General features: G+C 41.2%; 1 protein-coding gene across 3 annotated transcripts in view; it reads right to left on the bottom strand.

Annotated features, from left to right (window-relative positions):
* KHDRBS2 (KH RNA binding domain containing, signal transduction associated 2) overlaps positions 1-23,226 on the bottom strand; it is a 361,420-nt gene that overhangs the window by 165,974 nt on the left and 172,220 nt on the right. For all 3 annotated transcript variants that reach the window (XR_014471754.1, XR_014471753.1, XM_083177313.1), the window contains exons 5-6: positions 12,297-12,424; positions 7,587-7,779 (exon numbers count right to left, since the gene is read on the bottom strand). Coding sequence is in view for 1 of the 3 variants with exons in the window: in XM_083177313.1 (XP_083033439.1) it covers positions 7,587-7,779; positions 12,297-12,424 (321 nt within the window). In the remaining 2 variants the exon portion in view is untranslated. The remainder of the gene's footprint in view (positions 1-7,586; positions 7,780-12,296; positions 12,425-23,226) is intronic.

The following is a 23,226-nucleotide window of genomic DNA, read 5'->3' as shown; positions in this document are numbered from 1 at the left end:
GAGATATGGGGTGACATGTAATAGGATGAGATTTTTAGACTTGAGATTTTTAGTAAAAAAAAGTCAGAATTCTAACATTTTCCAAAAATCGCACATGTAATAGGATGCAAATTGCGGTAAAAATCGCACTTTTTGACCTATCGATTTTCTGTCACAATCTGCATCCAGATGTTATAAAGTATACAACTTGCAAATGTAATACTGTGCGATTTTTGAAAAAAGTTACCAAAAATTGCAAAAAAGGTTCGGTACTTATGAGTTATCTGGGCGCCCGATTTTTTGATTGTATGCCTTAAGTTAAGGCATACAATCAGATGCGATGCGATGCGATATCGCATCGCATCGCATCGCATGCGACCATCGGATGCGATGACCCGATTTTTCCATAGGAATCAATGTTAAAATGGACAGAGTCCATTTTAACATGGAATTCAATGGGAATTCAATGGGAAAAAGGGGTCCTCTTCATACCCCTACTATCCAAGTGGGCATGGAGTTGGATATAAACCTGTGGCGAGCGTAGCGAGCCACCGAGCCCGAAGCGTGGCGAGCGAAGCGAGCCCCGCGAGGGGACGGTATTCTATGTCCCCTCGCGGGGCACGCTACGCTCGCCACGCTTCGGGCTCGGTGGCTCGCTACGCTCGCCACAGGTTTATATCCAACTCCATGCCCACTTGGATAGTAGGGGTATGAAAAGGACCCCTTTTTCCCATTGAATTCCATGTTAAAATGGACTCTGTCCATTTTAACATTGATTCCTATGGAAAAATCGGGTCATCGCATCGCATCGCATCCGATGGTCGCATGCGATGCGATGCGATGTGCCCGATCCGACCCGATTTAGAAATCGGGCGCCCGGATAACTCATAAGTACCAAAGGTTCGAGCTGGTGAATTTGACAGAACCATGCACAGATCAGTGAAATCTGTGCATGGTTCTGGGCAAAAAAAAAATGTGTAAAAGTGAAAATAACAAAAATGGTGTGAGGTCTCCCATCCTGAGCATAACTAGCCCCAGGCTCATTGAACCGGTCCAGGTTTCAAAATTACAGGTGACAAAGTGTGTTGGTGTCCCCCACATTTAAAAAACCAGCACCAGGCTCTTGGACCGGTCCTGGTTCCAAACAATACGGGGGAATAAAAACTGGGGTCCCCTGCATTTTGGAACCAGCACCTGGCTCCAACAGGCAGTGGTATCATGCCACAGCCGGGGGAAACTTTTTACATAGGGTCCCCCAGCCGTACCATGACTTCCGTGGCTGGTCAGCCCTGGACAAGGTACCTGGGGGAGTGGGGACCCACCCAATAAAGAGGTCCCCCCCCCCCCCAAGCTTCACCTATCCAGGGCTATAGCCTGGGCTGTCCCCGGTATCCCAAATAGTGCCATCTTGGGCCACTCCTGGAAAAATCTGCACCACATCCGTTCTCCCTCCGGATGACCATTTGTGGATCTACTTCACCATCTATGGGCCCATAAATATGAACTCTCCAGGACACTTCTAACATTATGGTTGGTGGGGACTATCAAAATTAAATTTGTATTCATTTATTTTTTGTATTTTTTATTCTATATGCTGGCTATTCAGTCATTTTAATTGTGTATCCCATAAATGTATTTGTGATAGATTTACCAGTCTTTATATGTTTTAGCACTTATTTTTTTGTGTTTTTTCATGTTTTATTGTACAGGATGGACCATACTGTGTAAAGCAGCAGCTGGGTAAAAAAACACCCCTATCAAGCGCCCCTGGTCCAATCTCATTAGTGAGATTTGGTCCATACACCTATTCTTTTTGTACATCACATGTATTCCTGTCTCCGCTATCTAAAAGGCTGTCCACAAAAACACATACACACTTAGGAGCAATAACATTGATTGAATATCAATAACATACAGCACATTACATTGTTTTATTGCTAAAACATTAGAAATGATTTGCTTTTATCCAATCCTTATAAGGCATTCTGTGCCAATTAAAGAACCAAATTTTCATTTCGAAGCAAAAAAGAAAATATGCCAGTAGCAACTTAATGATTAAATGAAAGAAATAAGAAGCCACAAAAATGTGCAGAACTTTATTGCTGTTCTTGCCATAAAACCTTCTCTGCCAGCACAATCAACGTAATGTTCTGTCGGCTTGAATATTTAACAGGGAGCTTTAATTAAATTTGGATTAATTATTTTCTATAACTTGTATTTTACTCCTGACTCTGGCCCTGTTAGAAAACTAAGACTGTCCATTCGGAAATTACATACAACAGCAAAAAGAGTTTTCGGTTAGTATCTTTTACAAACAATACTGTGCTCAGCTATAACTCTGATAGGCTTCAGTAATAAAATCTTTACACTTTACTGCTATTACAGTAGAAAGACAATTGGATTTCTCAAGTATCACCAGATGCTTGTCAGCTGAGCCTTAGCTCTTTATCTAAGTGCTTCTGGCATAATATCTAATCAGTTTTATTTAATCAATATGCTATCCAGCTGTTCAGATTCCATTAAATATGATTTAGGAATTTAATCAAATAATACTAGATTTATATCATTATGACTTATTCTCGCACTTCACAAAAAACTCTAATTTTGTAAAATGTTTTACTCTAAAACATGCCATGGTTGGAAATACAAATGTCAATCCAATCTGCAAGAAATCACTTAAATGTAATAGTTTTATTAAAAACATAGCACTATTTAACATAATAGCTTGTCTGTTCTTTTTACAAGCCCTTAATATTAAAGAGTTCTGTAGTGTAACAGCATCAATAGTATTACAAACTTAAAAAAAAAAAAAACTGGATATTTTCATAACTTATTTCCCTGTATACACGGCGATTGTGGATTTTATTTTTTCAAAGAAGGCGTTCTGTTGGAAACCATATCTACACTGCAGCTCAACTTTAGGGTTGTGAGGTAGAAATGGCATCAATCTCCGGGAACTGAGAGTGTGGCTCATGGTGGTACTAAGCTCCACACTCACAGTATAACAAAGACATGAAGGAGAATGGAGAGAAGAAGCCAACTTCACATGTAAACTAATAGACACTTTGCGTCAGTGGAAATCTTCGGAAGGTCCGGAATCTCCTCTCTTCTATAGGTGCCAACGTGTCCTGTGCATAGACCTCATAGTGAACAGAACACCTAACAGTTACTTATATTGATGTCTGATATATCTGTACATGTTAATCATGTCCCCTCCTAATCATTTTTTTTCCAATGTAAACATACCTAGCCTAGCCTAGTTAATTTTTCTTCATAGCTCAGTGTCTCTAAAACCTTATATAGTTTAATTGCCCTTGTCTGAACCTTCTTCAATTCTACAATGTCCTTTTCTAGGTGTGGAGCCCAGCACTGCACACTGAATTTTAGGTATGGCCTCACTGCTTTATAAAGTGGTAATATTACTGTGTCATTCTATATAGCTCTTACTGTGTCACTCTATAGCTCTTTTTATGCATGATAGTATCCTATTTGCCTTGGCTGCTGCTCCTTGACACTGTACACTACAGCCGAGTTTGTTATCAATGTGTACCCCTAGATCCTTTTCCAATTGCGATTCCCCTATCTCTACAGAATTTAGTTTATAAGTTGCCCACTGCTCTTTATTCCCGAAGTACAGAACCTTACATTTATCTAATTTTCCATTTATCTGCCCAATCGTCAAGTTTGTTCAAATCCCTCTGTATAAAGGAGACACCCTGATCTGATTCAATAACTATGCATAATTTAGTGTCATCCACAAATATGGACACTTTGCTTTGTAGGTCATCATCAGTATCATTAATAAATATGTTGAAGAGGAGTTGCCACCAAACCCTGCGGTACAACACTTAATACAGGAACCCAATTTGTAAAAGGAAACGTTCACCACCATTCTTTTTTCCCTATCCAGCAGCCAGTTTTTGACCCAGGTACAGATGTATTCTCCACCCCCCCCCCTTTTATGTATCAAGCTCTTATAAGGCACTGTATCAAAGGCCATAGGAAAGTCTATGTAAGTCACATCGGCTGCGTTGCCTTTGTTCAAATTCACAATAACTTCCTTGTAGAAACTAATTAAGTTAGTTTGGCAAGACCTATTCCTCACAAATCCATCATGGTTCCCACTCATTTTCTTGTTTTGCAGTATATTCCTGGATATGGTCCCTTAGTATTCCATCCAATAATATCCCTACAACTGATGCAAGACTCACCGATCTATAATTACGTGGATCTTTTCTCTTACTCTTCTTAAATATTGGTACTACTTCAGCTAATCTTCTATCTCTTGGTACTCAGACAGATGACATTAAATTAACAAAAATTAAAATACAATGGTCTCACATATTCTGAGCTCAGTTCCATCAAGATCCTAGGGTGAATCCCATCTACTTGCAGGGCTGAATTAAGAACTGTGGTGCCTCCATATACAGTATATACAATGTAAATCATGAGCATGTGAGTATTGTGGCATATGTGAATGGGGGTTTCCCTAGGAAAACTGTGAACAGGGGCACTACAGTCTGTTTAACACGTGTGATACCGGGAGTATTTACAGTACACTTTTTATATTTTAGTGACTTCTTTTAGAGTTCACGCTAGGTGTATTTAGCAGGGCACGATGCCCTGCCCATTTTCTTTACTTATTCCCATGCCCTGCCCCTTTTACAAATCGGACTGTGCACCCATGTGCCACCCTCCGCCACGCTGATAAGCTGTGAGTGGCGGGGGATGGGATGTGGCTGTCAGAGCCTGGGGGGGGGCCACACGTTACTGAAAGAGATGACATGTTGCTGAACTCAGAGCAGCACGCTCTTCCAGCCACATAAAAAACCCAGCCACCCCCTCCCCCCGCCACACTGACAGGACGCTCACCTCCTCTGAAGGGATTGGCTGTCAGCTGTTCCAGAAGAAAGAGCGGCACTGCTCTCTGAAGTCGCAGAGACTGTGCATTGCTGTGCCTTAATATGCGTATGCAGTGGGGACTAGGAGAGCCCAGGTAGTGGTCGCTGGGGGAGGCAGAGCTGGAACCCCCTGTGGAAAAGCCCTCACCATCCACCACGGTATTTAAAATTAAATAATGAAACAGACACATCTACCGTGTATATATATTATATGGAATGGATACAGATGGCCGGCAGTCAGTATGCTGGCCGTCAGAATACCAACACCGACATCTTGAAGGAGGGAATTCAGGGGTCAGGTAAGTATAATTGCCCTCCCCCTCCCCCCCCCCCCCCCTCTATGTGCCTAATCCTAACAATTCCTTTGCAATAGTCATATATGGGAAGTTCATCATCAGAGCCCTATCAGTCAATTTTATTTTGGACAATGTTGGGTTAAGATCTCCTGATCCCCATAGTACTATCCTTGTCAGCAGTACCGCAACACTGATTTTCCTGCACAACTCTCTGGGAAGTGAGGCAAACACAGCATGGGTTGTGGTTGTGCTGTACCATTGTGTAACAATCATTGTGGATAACAGGTAGAATTGAAACATCCCACCCTACAGTCCTGATCACACACAACAGTTGCAATTAGATAGTGTATCCAACTTAAGGAAAGAAACTCTGCATTTAGTATACAGGCAAACGACAAAACAAAATGTATATAATGAACAGACAAGCAATAAACAGTACACTGCTTGGTGATTATAAAACACTATAGGCTTCTTTAAAACCAAGAATGCAACAATGCTTATCCATATATGTTATAACACTTTAAACAAAATCCACATCCAAAACAGTCAATGTAACATCCTGCAAGAAAGACCACACTGTCATATTTAATTTGTGCTCATGAGATACATTGTTTGCTATAAATATGATAAAATACTCAAACAATATAAATACAAATATACAGTATAGCCAAATCAGTATGCAAAAAAACCTTTGTTTACAGCAATACAAGTGCTGAATACAATTAAACATTCATTATTAACAGGTGTAAAACAAATACCCACCATAGACACATATAACAGATATTGGGCCAGTTTCTCTAAGCTTCAAAAGTGATAACATAGAGAGTGATAAACAGCAAGCCAATCAGCTCCTGCCTGATATTTTTCAAACACAGTCTGTGACATGGCAGGTAGGAGCTGATTGGCTGGCTGTTTATCACTCTCCATTTTATCTTATCTCCATTTTTGAAGCTTAGAGAATTTGGTCCTAGGACTTCAAATGTGCTGGGAATGGAAGATTACTATTAGAATTGTGAGGGCAGTAACAATTGTTTTAGTGTAAATATCCACTTATATGGGAAGTTGCCCATAGCAACCAATCAAATTCTACTTCCTATTTGCAGTATTTAGCTCCTCAAAGAAGATAGTAGATGCTATGGGCATCATTACATTTTCAATAAAACTCCCATCTTAGTAAATGAATCCCTATGTGTGCATCACTAATACTCATGGTTACTACAAAAATCTGTCTTCTTAAATACTGTAAAAACCATAGGTATCCACCTCAATATTTACTATTCTTATTTAACAGTCTGTACTGTTGTACTAGTTATTAATACATATTTGTGCTCATAAAAACTGGGAATAAAGAAAACGACTTATTCAGTTTGTCCAAATATTTTATGTTTGGAACCCACATGCTACAAAATTATTATTATCCTTTATTTATATGGCGCCACAAGGGTTCTGCAGCGCCCAATTACAGAGTACACATAATCAAAACAGGAAAACAGTGACGAATGGGCCAAATACATCAGCAATTTATTTTGACAATCCTCCATTCTGGAGATGATTGCCACAATTAATCTTTAATGTGTGGGCTCCCCCTTTTGGCAATCCCAATCAAAAATGAATAGAGATCGCCAATCGATTGCCGAATCAGATTTTTAAACATGTTTAAAAATCTGGTTTTATTGGTTTCATTTTTTTATGTGTGGGCATTCTAACAGGAAAAATCTGCAGATCACTGAAACAAATCTGTAATGTGTGGGCAAGTCAAATAGATTGAAGGGGAAACTTATCTTATCTGGGAAAAAAATCACTGGATCTGAGAAGAAATTAATTGTGATTGCTGATGTATGGTGGCCATTACATTTGAGTATAATACAGGACAAAGACAGGGTAAATTACTAAATGATTATAGAAACATCAGCCGATTACTGCAACATAGGTATCCAGGTGGCAGCACACAGCATGCTTTGGTGCAGTTGAAGACTACTGAAGTAAGAAAGGATAAGCACATGAGGGAAGAGGTCCCTGCTCATGAGAGCTTACATTCTAAAGAGGAGGGGCAGACAGACAGGGGTGACACAGGCAGAGCGAAGGGGATAAGTGGGAGTGTAAAGAGATGTAAATGGGAGATTCTGATTGGTTGCCCATAGCAACATCCCATGTGACAGAAATTTTTAAATAGAAAAAGAAACTTAGTAAATTTCCCCCAAATTAATTGAATTGCTCCTGGACCACCACCCCGTGGCACCCCTACAAGTGCCCTGAGGCACCCCAGGGTACCATTGCACCCAATTTTGGAACCATTGCTGTAGGGATTAAGCTCCACAAGGCATAAAGTGATGTCAATAACCAAAAATTCTCTGTAAAGTGCTGCTAAATAAGAAATAATTATAGTTTACATGTATATAAAAACACTTACATAATCATCATATGGCTCGAGGGTGGGGGGAGAAGCACGGTAGCTTGATACAGTTGGAGCTCCTCTTGCCCGTGCTGCAGGAATCCCATGGGCAGCTGGTTGAAGTGATACTGCTCCACGTGATACAGGAGAACCTCTGGGTACTGGTGTGCCTCGTCCTGGCAGAGGAGGGGGAATTATGCCTCCTCGACTCCTAAGGCATAGTGAAATACAAGAAAATTGAGCACATTGCACAATGACTATTTCATAGATATAAATAAAGTTAAATCTCAAACAAAGATTTTAGGCAATAGAGTAATGGTGAGCATATCAGAAATGATTCATCAGAAGTTATTTTTTATAGACTGAAAACTTAAATAAATAAAAATATTGAACATGAAACCCTTTCAGTATTAACAAGACCCCCACTGTTATAGTACCCCCATCATGCAGTGGCAACTGATTCAGGAATGGTGACAGATCCTGCAGAGGCATTTTCCCCTTTCCCAATAAAGAATTAGCCACTCCCTTGGAGAGTCACAGTAGTTAACACAGTATTCAAGTGTGGAAATTTGGCAGTGAAGTTCACAGACCAATACATCACTGCTGGGGACAAGAGGAGATTCATTATGCAGATGTGCTGAACAGATCTCCTTTGAAAACATGAAGGGAAGGCAGAGCAGAATGCAGTCTCAAGGAATGTGATCATTACAGCAGCATTCAGCCCAGGTTAGTCATGTGAGAACACTAGGTAAACAGCTACAGGACTTCCAGAAGACCAAGCATATAATCTTATCATTTTCACTTTATTGACTAAAGAATTTAGGCAAATATATTTAAATTGCCCCATACAGCTTTGATAGGTCTTATAATCACTCAAATACAGGTTGAGTATCCCTTATCCAAAATGCTCAGGACCAGAAGTATTTTGGATAATGGATTATTCCGTATTTAAAAATATTGTTTGGTACTTGTTTCCTAGCACGGCCACAATCTTTGGGATCGTGTACCTTTAAGTTAAGGTACACGATCCCCGCGATGGACCCGATTTCCTTTCAAATCAGGTCCATTTTGCCGGCAAAGGAAAAATCGGGGGCATCGCGTTGGTCGGGACCATTAACATTGGTCCCGACGCGACCGACGCGATGCCCCCGATTTTGCCATAGGCTTCAATGTTAAAATATTTTTTTAACATTGAAATCGGGAGCATCGCGTCGGTCTTGTGCCATTATAATGGCACAAGATGAGATGGACTTGATTAAGTCCATCTCACATAGGAAAAAATGTGAAATGGGCCAATATGACCCATTTCACATTATATATGGCCCCGTCGTCACCCCACGATAGATGCCAACCCGAAGCGTGGCGAGCGCGCGTCCTCCGACCTTTTCATTCCCCTACTATCCACGTCGGCGTGGAGTTGAGAATATATAGTGTGGCGAGCGCGCAGCGAGCCCCGCGAGGGGACGCGTATACATGTGAAGTTATACGGGTCCCCTCACGGGGCACGCTACGCTCGCCACGCTTCGGGCTCGGTAGCTCGCTGCGATCGCCACACTGTATTTTCTCAACTCCACGCCGACGTGGATAGTAGGGGAATGAAAAGGTCGGAGGACGAGCACCGTCGCCCCTCGCGGCCTCGCTGCGCTCGCCACGCTTCGGGTTGCCGTCTATCGTGGGGTGGGGTTTACGTTGTCATATTTGGGGGTCTAGGGAATATTTTACATTGAATCCAATGTAAGATCGGGTCCCAGGGACCCTATTCACATTTGATTCAATTAAAAAAATCGGGTCGATCGCACCGCATGCGACCAAATCGCATGCGATGCGATCAACGCGATATTTCCGACACGACCACCCCGATGGAAATCGGTGTGGCCGTGCTAGGAAACAAGAACTTATTTTTTTTGTTTTTATTTCAATGTGGTTATCAGGAGGATGTTTGAACACAAAATGCAATTTAGTTGTATAAACACAACATAGTAGCACTGCGTATACACAATCCCCACAGCACTACTGCCCCTTACACATAATGCCACAGCAATAGTACCTTATGACAACTTGAAATCACATATGCTGTGCCAGAAGCGAAAGCTGCTGGGACAGTCTTTTCTGTTGGAAATACTGTGCAGGTCTGTGGTGGTGGTGAAACTAGTTCCCCCTACCATTAGCAGTGATGGAACTCAGTACCCCCCTATTAAACCCCTGCGGCTACCTGGTTACACACTAACAGATATACTGTATCTGCAGATCAGGGCTTAAAGTGGTCCAGGAGAGGTGGTGGAACTCATTTCCCCAAACACCACCCCCCCCACCCCCCTCCTAAATAGGTGAGCCCGGCCCAGTTCTAAGATTTTTTGGCATAGGTAGATTGGTCAGCCCCCAATTTAAATTACTCCACACTGTAACAAAATCTACTTCACATGACACGGCATGTTGTGATTCAAATTACACCACAAAATAGTGTCCCTTATTTACATTGTATCTTTCAGTAGTGCCCTTATTCATGTTATGCTACACAGTAGTATATGTTACTTATACACAATGCCCACAGTAGTAGCGCCCCTTACACATAATGCCCACAGCAATAGTAATTTTGATGGCTTGAACTCCCTTACATTGTGCCAAAAAAGAAGCTGCTATGACAGTCTAATCTGTTGGAATTACTGTGCAGGGCTGTGGTGGAATTAGTTCCCCCTGCCAATAGAGGTGGTGAAACTGTGTTCCACCCAGTTCCCCCCACACATAACTGGTTGTCTGGCTAATCAGCAGCTCAGTACTCAATACTTTCAGGTATTTCAGGTATGATGAAGGTAACATTAAATTAATCAGAAATACACTCTATACATAATGAGGTAAATGACTATACTAGCTTCAAACTTCTGTTTTTTTTTTATAAAGGAATATCAACATACTGTAGGTATCTAGAGGCCCATTTCAAGCAACCATAAGAAGAATAATGGATAATGGATGATTAGAAAACCCTTGAAACCACTTGTGCAATTATGTTAGCACAGCTAAAAATTGGTTTGCTCGTTAGAGAAGCTATAAAACTGATTTTCCTTTGAGCTAGTGGAGTGTCTGGAGTCTCACATTTGTGGGTACGATTATACTCTCAAAATGGGTAGAAAAAAGTGATCTTTCATGTGAAACTCGACAGTCTATTCTGTTCTTAGAAATTAAGAAATTGCCAAGAAACGAAACATTTCCTACAATGCTAGATCACTCAGAAAGCTCAGCAAGATCGCTCAGTACACAGCAATATGTCAGTGCTGTGTACTGAGCAATCTGTCAGAGACAGAATGCTGGATATTAATCACCAGGGTGATAGCTATGTGTGGGGTCATGCATCGCTATTGCTTACAAAATGCCCTAAATCGCCATGTGTAGGCCCCATTACACAACAGTCTGGTGTATCTGACCTGACAATCTAATTGATGGTGTGCAGACCCGTTCCAAAAGTAAACAATATAAATCTAATGTGTCACCTACAATTAACCAAATAACATTATCATGGCACCCTTGAGTATCAGAATTGGTTTCATGGCAACCCTAGGCCAAAACTTTCTAATTGAAAAATTTAGTAGCAAGATATTAAATTTAGAAAATTGTGTTTGTCCTTAGGTTCAATTGTATGGTAATGGATAAGATTAACTTCTGTTTGTCTGCTTATTTTATATCTGGTAACCATCAGAACTAGATTTTCCTATTAAATTAAATATAAACATTTTGAATTGGTCCTGGACCACCAAACCAAGGCATCCCTGAGGCACCCCAGCAAGTTAAGGTACACAGTTTGGGAACCACAGAATAAGCAAAAATTCCTACTACTGACTGCTGACTTTTCAAATATTGACATTTTAACTACAGTATGTTAACATTCCTTAGTCAACATTTTGCTTGTGTTTACATTTTAACATATCAACCTTATGACATTTGACCTTGACCTTTTGACTATTAGCATTGTCATTGTTGATGGCATAAATGCATGCCCCTAAGATGGCCGCACATATGTAACAGTTTATAACATGTAACATTATGTGGACAAAATAAAGGTGTGGCTCAAGTAGGTGTTTGATATTTGGCCTGTGAGACTGACACTGTCCAACTGACACTGTCCAAACCTTATGTTAATTTATAATGGTGCTGGAAGCTTGGGTGGAACAGAGGTGAGCGCAGCAAATTCATAAAGGCAAAATGTCAACATGAAGGTATAGGTGGCCATACACACGCAGATTTATCTGCAGATCTGTCTGGTTGGAACAAAAACATGGTTAGGGATGAGCGCATGACAGTTGACCATTTGCTTGGAAATGCTGGAAAACTGACAAACTGTCACTCATCCATAACCATGTTTTTATTCCAACCAGCCAGATCTGAAGATAAATCTTACTAGTGTATGGGCACCTTAAGAGTGCATACAGGGAGTCATCCAGGTGCGGTTGGAGTGGCTATCAATGCTACTTCCTTGAAATATTAACTGTACCTAGATTCCGCCTGATCTAAGCTGGAGGTCTAACTTTCAGCTCTATTCAATTGCCTCCACTCTAGAATCCTTCAAAAAAAGTTTCAAGACTTTCCTGTTCACTCAAGCATTTCACTAATATCCCCGGTGTAGTCTGTAATGTATTTGGTGCTGTAAAGGTAAATGTCAAGCACTTTGAGCCATATTAGGAGAAATGCTATATAAATAACATTATTATTACAATTATTATTATTATAATTACTTACCTGGCAGTTGTAGCAGGCACTATTCTTAATCCTCTACCTCTTGTTACTTTTCCTCGACTAGATTCTTCAGAACCATTTAAATAGGACAGTTCTCGTAATTGCTCTTGTCGAATCTCATCATTATAATCCTAAACCCAAAAAAAGAGATAGTAAGCCCTTATAATTTATAATATTCAGATCAATGAGTAAAGCAAACATTGAATTGTTTAAAAAACAATTTAAGTATCAGTTGAGACTCCTATATCCAAAAATCCAGTATCCAAATTTTTCTAAAATCAAATTAGATTTTTATTGTGACTAAAATTGTAAGAGCTTTAATTCTAAAGCTTCAGTGTTTACAAACTTTGTTTCATGCATAAAATAAAAAAAATATTATACCATGTTGCTTGTCCCTGAAGACGGGGGTTCAGCCCCGAAACGGTGTTGGTCGAGGTCTAATAAAGGACTAAGTTTTACCATCATTGAAAGACTGAGAAGTGCCAATTATTGTTTTATCACATCATATCTGCACATATCTGCACTAATTCTATCTGCACAAGTTCCATCTGCCCCCCTGCAGTGCACATGGTTTTGTCCATCTAAGAAGGGTTTTGTCAGAAAGAATGAACTAGAATAAACCCCATTGTGTATCCGCCTTTACACAGTTGTAATGTCCATATATTTAACTGTATAGTATTATGCTGTGTCCTTTGTGGGAAGAGACCGATGGCAATAATAGGTACTTGTGTATTATCACAGCGCCCACGGTGTACATCTTAGCACATCGCATACATCGCATCGCATGCGATATAACCACATGCGATGCATGCGATCCGATTTTTCATTGTACAAGCACCCTGATGGGTGCTTTCAATGTTAAATGCACCCCCATTGTCAATGCCACCCCCACTATCAATTGCAACCCGAAGCGTGGCTAGTGCAGCAAGCCCGCGAGGGGCGGCGGTACGCTTCCTCCGACCTTTTCATACCCCACTATCCACGTCGGCGTGGAGTTGAATTTAGATAGTGTGGCGAGCCTAGCGAGCAACCAAGCCCGAAGCGTGGCAAGCGGACGCTTATCTTCACATGTATTCCGAGTCCCCTTGCGGGGCTCGGTGGCTTGCTGTGCTCACCACATTATCTAAAAACAACTCCACGCCGACGTGGATAGTGGGGGATAGTGGAGGTATGAAAAGGTCGGAGGACGTGTACCGCTGCACTCGCCACACTTCGGGTTGGCGTTCATAGTGGAGGTTGACAATACGGGGGGCATTTAACATTCTGGGGGAATTTAACATTGTATGCACCCATCTGAGTGCTTGTACAATTAAAAATCGTATGCGATCGCATTGCATGCCATTTGCTGGCATGCGATGCGATATTTAATTGTGCATTTTTCCATTTTGACGCGAAAATCGCATGTCATCGTATACCATCGCATACCTTATTTAGTGGTATGTGATGCGATGGGCACCGTGATAATACACAGGTACCCAATAATGTAACTAGGGGTGCACTAACCCCTAAATACACCCCCGGCTGAGATCACAACAGTTTATAACTTATACATTGTTGGGTATGATTGTAGTTGGACTAGAAACCATTGCAAAATTAGGCAAATTTTTAGAGGAAAGCCCCATATTGATGTTGTCAATAGTAACCAATCTGATTCTATCATTTCTCTATTGCATCCTAGAAAATGATAGAAATAATCTGGTTGCTATGGGCAATGTCATCTCTTTTAATTTGTAGAAGCTTTACTAAATCATTCAACAAGAGCTATCTTAATGTACTTGTTTCCCCCTGTTTGCAATTGGCAATAGTTGCCTACCCTCCAGCATCCTGCAGGAGATTCCTGTACTTCAAATTCTGCTGGGGGTGCCACTCATGGCCGGATTAAAGAGGGGGCACAGGGTGTCAGTACCCCCTGGGCCCCCCTCTATCTAGGGTCCCCTGTGTGGTTTTTTTTAGCTAAAGATTTTGTGCATGGGAGGGGGGTAGTTCTGCAGCTTCACCTAGCTGCCAATGTGACAATGATTAATGGTGCTGAGCATCGGGAGCCAAGGCACACTGACTGCACAAGTGTGCAGTGCATTACTGGGAGTTGACTAAGTCCAATGAGACTTTGCACAAGAGGTCAGAGGCTGAGAGGTTTGTGCTGAGCTCTGCTTGGTGGAGCTCAACATATGCTTCTCAGGCCCATGGAGGACAGCAGCAGCAGTGGCCTTGTCATGGGAGGGTTTTTATTTAGAGGCAGCGCTGACAAACACAGGCTTTTCATGTGGTATTTTATATATATATATATATATATATATATATATTTGTTTTTATTAATCCCCCACCCAGCAGTTAACCATTGACTAAGTTTATACTGCCTTTACTGTGTGTTTTAACAGTGTAATATTCTCCCGTGCAGTTTGCGGCCAGTAATGACAAGTGGGAGGGGGCCTCCCTGTCTAAAGTGACCCCCCTTCCCCCCCCTAAGGTATAACTTGGCCCTGGTGCTACTAGGGAGTATCTTTGCAAGGACAGTGATTTGCTGTACCTGCTCAGGCATCCATGCTGATGACTCTCATTATCCCCCCTTGTGGGAGACTCCTTATCTTTGCTGATTTGCATTCATCCATAGCATGCTGCTCATATTTAATAATCTTTCTGACGTTAAAAACATTTATTTAATTAGAGTATGAAAAACAACACATCCAAATCATATATATAGTGCGTACAAGATGCTAACAGTCCAATATTCAAAATAAAATAACATGTAATACACTCAAAATATATAAGTACATACTTAGGGATTAATTAACATAAGGTCAAATTGCATTTGTAATGTATTGCATATACACCACATTAATCATGTATATTGTGCTAAGTGAGAAGAAAAGAAATGCGAGTAGTTGCAAACAAGAAACCCCTATATTGGAGATTGTTTAGTATTAATACTTGCAAAATTTCCCAATATATTATTACTAAAGTTATATAAAAATATTTTGCAACAAGCAGCATTTAAATATACACACACCCATATGTATAGATAGAAACGCCCTTTCAGCAGAGTGTGACATGCCCCTTTGATGGCGTGCTGTGCAAATCTCCCTCAATCTAGTTTTCAAAAGTAGGCAAGTATACACTTAACCAAAATAATGAAGGATAGAGACAGTAAATTCTGCAAGCACCAATTACTCACAGCAAAGTGTCAGAACAAGGGTGATCCTGCTGCCCTGAATAAAAGACTGAAGGGCAAGGAAGATTATTTTTCAGCAAGCCATTTATTTTGGAATCTTGCCACCAGAGCACTGAGTAATGTTCCTCACTTAGATTCATGTTACAAAGAAATTTGTTCAGAATGTTAAAAAGGAATAATGCAATGGCAGTGGAAAAATAGTATGTTCAAAGAAAATAAACATACAGTATGCATCTTGTTTTTATCTAGTTACAGCTTCAAGATGTTAAAAACTATAAAATAACGATTGTTTTTATATTTGCATACTTTCTCATTTTAATTTTGCATAAATATTATCATCATCATCATCATAATATAATATCATCATATAATATATAAACAGATCATCACTTTTGATGGTACTGATTCTGCAAGTAGATATAAAGTTTGATACATCCCTCTAGTTCTGTACTCACTTTATTACTGATGTGTTTATATACCCTTAATGAAGAATGTACACATGTTACCCTAAACCCCACATACTCAATGCCCCCCCCCCTTCCTTCGCCCCATATTGACTGCAAGTATTGTGGGCACCTACTTACAGTATATACAATTGTGTGATCCCAGAATCATGACAAAATTGAATGGGTCCATATGCAGCCATTTGTACTCATTTGATGTGTAATATGGCTGGGACCCGGTACCTGCCAAATTTTACTAATGAGCTGAATTCACAGGATTTACCGCTTTCACAAATGGCAAGCTCATACGAATTCAGCTCTAAATACGAATGAAAAGTGGACCACCTTTTCCTGGTGTATTTGGCTGAAGCCTGCACGGATCAGTCAGATCCATGTAGGCGTCCATGCGTAAACATAAGAAAAAGAAAGAAAGAAAGACAAAAAATGATGTGTAGTCCCCTCGCCTGGCAATAACCAGCCTCGGGCTCATTGAGCCAGTCCTGGTTGCAGAAATACGGGGGGGGGGGAAGCTGGGGTCCCCCTGTATTATACTCAGAATCCCTTCCAACGTAGATTGAGTGCTCTTCTCTTCTCTGGTCCAAGTAGCATTTATGGGCTTAGACAAACAAACCACTGACTCAACTCCAAATGGAACGGAGGAGCTGCAAGTGTGTTTACAATTGCAGCTAATCCCTAAGAATGAGGGATTCCCCAGTGACATCATTCACCATGTCCTCCCTCAGCCAGTCAGGAGCAGGGAGCTCCACAGCTTATTGGCTGTGCGCAGCTCCATAGACGCCCATGTTATTAGTTTAACATGTCTTAAATAAGGCTCCATTAGATCCAAAATGCGTTGACTACCTTTGGGGACCTACATCTCAAGGCTTTGATGATATGGAGCTCTCCAAACAAGTCACTTTTTAATTGACTTTACTTTTTAATAACATTACTACACATTGTATGTCTCACATCTTTATTTGCAAATTTGGATCATGCCAAGTCACTTTGGACTGTTCAATTACACATCAAGAACAGGAAATTAACACACAAAAGGAAAGTATTTGACCTTTTTTCAGATGTTTATATCAATAATTTTGTTACACTAATTTTATTGAGTCTATGGGGAAATTTACGATGTGTAATCTACTTCACATCCTGATCAGAATTGTAAGACCACCCAATGGTTGCTTTTGCACAGACTGTTTAAAAGCACATATAAAAATAGACCTATTGACTGTAGACAGTGTAGATCTGGATCTGATGAAACTGGATCCAGTATTATGGTATACAATATGATTGATCTATCTATGGTGTACAGTATTGTCATTTGGCTGTCTTGCAACACAGCACACCTGAATGGGTATGGATCATTAGGTTACCAGCATTATGGTCAACAAGCATTAGGTCGACACCATTAGGTCAACATGAGTTAAGGTAGACATGCATAGATTTTTTTTGTATACTTTTTTGCACATAAAGTATACTGTTCATTTTTAATCAAAAAGTCAGTTTGCTTCCTCCATCTTTAAAATAGCTCTTGCAAATACTCTGTGCTACAGTGCAAAACATTTACCGGTAACTGGAACATTAAATTGGCACACAGGAAAAGACTGGTAAGATAAGCATTGGTGGCAGTAAAGGTTGGCTAGTGGCAATGAATTTTAAGAATAAACCAACAAATCTTAAAACATGATTGAGAAAGAAGGTGTCAGTGGCTTCCGAGGACAGGTTTTTATAGCACAGAGGATGTGTGAATAATGTTTAGCTGAAGGATGCTTAGCTTAGTGTTACAGATAGTGGAGATTTAGGGCCATGTGTATAAGTGGAAGTCAATTCTGCTACCTGTGTATTTTGGACAAGGAGTGTGCAGAGAATAAATAGATAATAAATGCATGTAGACCGGAAAACTAAATGTACATCATTGCCTTAAATCAATTTTAGTATATTTTAACCATTTTAAATTAGTAATAAATATAAAATTATAGAATAATAGTGTAGGAGATAAAAATGTTTTTCTGTGAAAGGAGAAAAAAATCAATTTTCTTTCTTTCTGCAGAACAATATGGTTACATTGTGAACAAAATATGTATCAAGTCTGTTCTCCATCTTCCCACACAATGATCTGTTGTATTATCTACACTGAAAAAAACCTGTATCAGAACAGAATAAATAATAGTAATACATTCACCTATGCTGTGCTTCTGATGAAAGCATGTTTTATCATTGGGAGCTAGCTAGGGACAAGTTTGAAAAGAACAAAACGATTGTTCCTAATTGTAAATCTGAAAACAAATTGGACACAAAAAAATATACAGCTGTTCCCTTTCTTACCATTTCTTCAGTTGTGCCCAGGGCCATGCTAAAGCTTCTTGGCACTCTGGGCAAAACTTCAACCTAAAGCACCCCCCAACTCCAAACTGCCACCAATACCCACTTTCCATCCCCTCAAGTGAAAGTGCTGATGTGGTGACTTAACAGTTCTACACAGACACCTGATTTAAGGGGGTGATTCAGGTTGGTTTGCAAAAGCAAACTCCTTTTTCTAATGGACAAAACCATGTGTACTGCAGGTGGGGCTGATGTAATATGTGCAGATAGAGTTACAATTGGGTGAGCTATTATGTTCCTGTGCAAAGTAAATACTGGCTGTTTTATTTTTACACTGCAATTTAGATTTCAGTTTGAACACACCCCACCCAAATGTAACTCTCTCTGCACATGTTACATCAGCCCCACCTGCAATGCACATAGTTTTGTCCATTAAAGAGTTTGCTTGCACATCGCAAATGCTGGGTCTTTCACATCGCAAATGCTGGGTTGCACCTGGGATATGGACATGGGTCTGAACCGTGATCAACCCAGCATTTGCAAGGTGAAGCTCCCCTCAACGTCCCAGCAATAACCCGGGTTGCTGACATCAAACAAGGGCAGAGCGGAGAGGGGGCCCATCATCGAGGGGCGGGGGAGGAGGCAGCACTTGGAGCTGACGCTGCCTCTTCCCTATAGTGTAAACTGTTAGACCCGTGTAGAACCCTTCTTTTAAACCAGGTCAAAATGTCGGGTTGCTGGTCCCAGGTTTTTACTTTTGGCGCTGTCACAAGCCACAGAGACTTGGGTCGGACCTGGGTTATTTGTACGGTGTGAAAGGGGTAATAGAGTACAATAGGTGTGTATGGAGCAAACCAGTATGGGGCATCCCAAACTTTTATAGCTCCCCTCCTAGATTTACTAATTCTTGGAGGAAGATTAGCAGATAACCTATATCAATCCATGATTTTAATATATGGCAAATATGTTTCAATAACTGAAGTTATCTGCAAGTATGTTTTTTCTTACAAACCTTCCAAAGAGCACAAATGTTCATACGATCGTCATATAACCATCCCAAAAGAAAAGATGCAGGGATACATTTTCTATGTGCCAGTTTTCCCAGCTGTAGCAGCTTTGGCAGTGTCAGATGCAGGATATAAAGCAGTAATAATATTAAATAAAATATGTGCGTCCATGCATTTAGATAAATATGTATCTCCACCTGTAATTGGCCACCTGCATTTATGCATCCACAACATACCCATCTAACAGCTGGGAAAAGTAGCCATGGAATTGAGTATGACTTTAAATTAGGCCCTATGGACCTGATTCAGACATGTTAGCAAGGCTGCAATTTTAGCAGATGGACAAAACCATGTGCACAGCAGGGGGGGGGGGCATATGTAACATATGCAGAGAGAATTAGATTTGGGGGGAGTTATTTTGTTCTGTGCAGGGTAAATACTGACTGCTTTATTCTTACACTGCAATTTAGATTTCAGTTTGAACACACCCCGCCCAAATCTAACTCTTTCTGCACATATAACATTTGCCTCATCTGCAGTGCAGCATGGTTTTCTCCATGAGGCTGATTCAGACCCGCTCGTAGTGGGCCGAATATGCCCCCCCATCCAATGTTAGGGGTTTGCGCATGCAGGTATATGTGCATGTGCAAACCCATGCAATGGTGGGTGCACCCATGAAAATGCCGGGCAGACACCTGGTAACGCAGGCATGTCTATGCCTGCTTATGGTGGGCTGCGTGACTTTACAGGTCATCAGCGCCTGCACCGAATTTGTTTGGAAGTGCACACTGGAAAAGTTAGTCCAGGCTGACTTTTCTTAGCGAAGAGTAGATAAATCATTCGATGGTGAGCGACCTTGGTGTAAGTTCATGGAATCTATCCTTTGTAAACTTTGTATATTTCACCAAGTATTTGTACTTCTTTAACAGGTTATGTGACAACTTATTTTCCTATAAGTATATAAAGTTTTCGGTACTTGTTTTCCTAGCATGGCGCCCACGCATCGCATGCAATATAGCAGCATGCGATGCGATTCGATTTTTAATTGTACAAGCACCCTGATGGGTGCTTTCAATGTTAAATGCACCCCCATTGGCAACGCCACCCCCACGTCGGCGTGGAGTTGATTTTAGATAGTGTGGCGAGCCTAGCGAGCCACCGAGCCCGAAGCGTGGCAAGGGGACACGGATTACTTTACATGTATTCCGCGTTCACTCGCGGGCCTCGCTGCCCTCGCCATGCTTCGGGCTCGTATTACGCGTGCGCTCGCCACGCTTAGGGCTCGGTGGCTCGCTGCGCTCGCCACACTATCTAAAATCAACTCCACACCGACGTTGATATTGAGGGTATGAAAAGGACGCGTACCGCCGCCGCTCGCCACGCTTCGGGTTGGCGTTGAAAGTGAGGATGGCGTTGACAATGGGGGTGCAATTAACATTGTAAGCACCCATCAGGGTGCTTGTACAATTAAAGATTGCATTGCATGCCATTTGCTGGCATGCAATGCTACGCGATATTTCATTGTACAAGCACTCCTGTTAATTTAACATGAATATCACACGCATCGCACACCACTAAGTATGGTTTGCGATGGGCGCCGTGCTAGGAAACAACTACCAAGTTTTCTATTAAAGAAATCATCATGACACCTACATTGCTGTGAATTATGTCAATATACAGCAGACTATATACTGATTTAAGTCTGTATATTTGATCAATTTACTAAATTCACATACTGTACAATAAATGATTAGTTGCACAATACCCAGGGTGATGCCTTAATAAAGTCATATATTTTAACTTTGTAAGTTCCACTAATTTGGAAATGCAAAATCTACAACCAAAAGCATTCTAGTAGAACAAAGACTGACGAAATAAAACGGTGCATAGTTTTATACAATACGTTTCTAATATGCTTCAATTTCTGCAATTACAGATAAGCCCTCATACATCTTTTCTGCGGTCAAGCCAAGCAGTGACACTTGGTATACCAGGTCATGTGAGAAACTTTTTGGATCGGGCATGTTTTTTTGCTTTTGTTTGTAGCTGAAACTTCAGTTAATTTGCAATGCAATGTAGCTAGTATGCACATTAATGGCTATACAAGCGGATGACTGATGGTCAGAATACGGGTGTCAGAATACCGATACTTTCATCCCAAAGGAGGGAATCATGAAAGTGGACAGTTAACAATTTTTACTCTTCCCATGCCCACCCTAACCTTTCCTTCCAACAGCCTAACCCTAACTCTGCCATTCCCCCCGCTGCCTGACCTTAACCCCCTTACTCCGTAGCCTAAAACTAATGCTAAACCACCTCCCTGTAGCTTAACCCTCAGCTTTCCACTCGCAGCCTAACCCTAAGTGCCCCCATTAGTGCCTAAACTTAACCTACCCCTTTCCCTAGGCGCACGCTAGTGCTGCTTGCATACAGTACTTACCATTTGGCATCCCAGCAGCTGGGATTCTGGTGCCAGCATCCTAATTGATGTCAGATTTCTGGCACCAGTCTCTTGGCATTATTTGGGTTTCGGGCATTGGTATGCTGAACGCTGGCATTCTGACTGATGGGATGCTGATTTATGATATATGACAATTATACTGTATATCTAAGTGCTACTGAGTCTCTGATATGAAATGCTATAATACTACAATGTATTAGCGCCAACTTTTTTTCAACATAAGTACTGTACTGCTCAGTATACTGACGGCAACACGCAATATACAAGCGGCATACTGTATGTCAAATTGATCAGGACAGTCTCCCCGTGATTACCAGTCTAATTGCATTATGGCAAAGAAACAATTTTGGTAAAAAGATGTCTGACTTTAGCAGGGTTCTCACACTGCATGGCATATTGCGGCTAGAAGTATAAGGACGCTGCTGTACATTGGTATTTTACTAGAATGAGTTATCAAGACCTGTGTACTTCATTGACTGTCAACTAGCCACCAAACCAGTGATTGAAACAGGCAGCCTGGCAAAACTTCAGCAGAGGTCCTAAGATCCTTCCTGCATTGTGCCATCATTATCTTTTCTGTTTCATGCCCCATTAGCCCCAGCCCATTCTCTGCTTTATGCCACACTGCACACAGCCTATGGCCTCAGTTCTTATTGAAGTAGAGCAGCTCATAAAGCTTGATGAGTCATAAAACCAAGAATGAGATTGAACCTGTTCCTATTAATTACTTGGAGTTGTCAACTTCTGCATCACATAGAAGTCATACAGCTTTGACAGCACATCCGAGACTAGGGGACACGGGTCATTTAATCTGTATTACATGGTCTTCATCCTTCATTTGTGGAAAAGAGTTATTTACTTTTGTTTCCTTAGAAAAGGTCTTGCCCAAGTGAATACTTTTCTGAGCCATAAACCTTTCAGAAAAAATAAAATTGAAGGTAATTCTTCAAAATATGGGAATTTAATACTTTGATACATTTGTATTTCTGGACCTAGCCTTATTTCTCACTACTTCTGTTTTTTTATTTATCTTTAACATTGTCTGTGTCTTCTTTGTTCGGGTATTTTTGCAATTCTTCTATATAGTGCTTATACTTATTTTGACGCAAAATTAAACAATTGATAATAGAAAAAAAATAGGGAGGCCAATCACGGGATAAAAACAGCAGGATTTGAATTCCGGGATTGAGCCTTCCAATCCCGGGATTGTTGGATTAGTACCAGATAGTAAAATACCGGCAGGTAGCAGTGCGGCTGATAAGAACAGTGTGCTGTAGCGGCAGTGGCCTGGCTGCGCAGCGCGACCCCTGACATCACATCACGCTGCGCAGCCCAGCCACCGCCTTGCCGATACAGCACACCGTTCTGTACTCGGTCGTCTGGTTACACGCCCGCCCGCTGTGCAGCTCATCCCAGCCGCCTGCCCGCTGTGCAGCTCGTCCCAGCCCCCCACCCGCTGGAGATGGTCCTGCTACTGCCTGTCACCACCACTATGTAAGTGACAGGCAGGGGGGATAGTGGTTTG

This window comes from Crinia signifera, chromosome 3 (assembly GCF_055691185.1).
Source record: "Crinia signifera chromosome 3, ASM5569118v1, whole genome shotgun sequence".
Taxonomy (NCBI): domain Eukaryota; kingdom Metazoa; phylum Chordata; class Amphibia; order Anura; family Myobatrachidae; genus Crinia; species Crinia signifera.
This window is presented reverse-complemented; position numbering and strand designations above follow the sequence as displayed.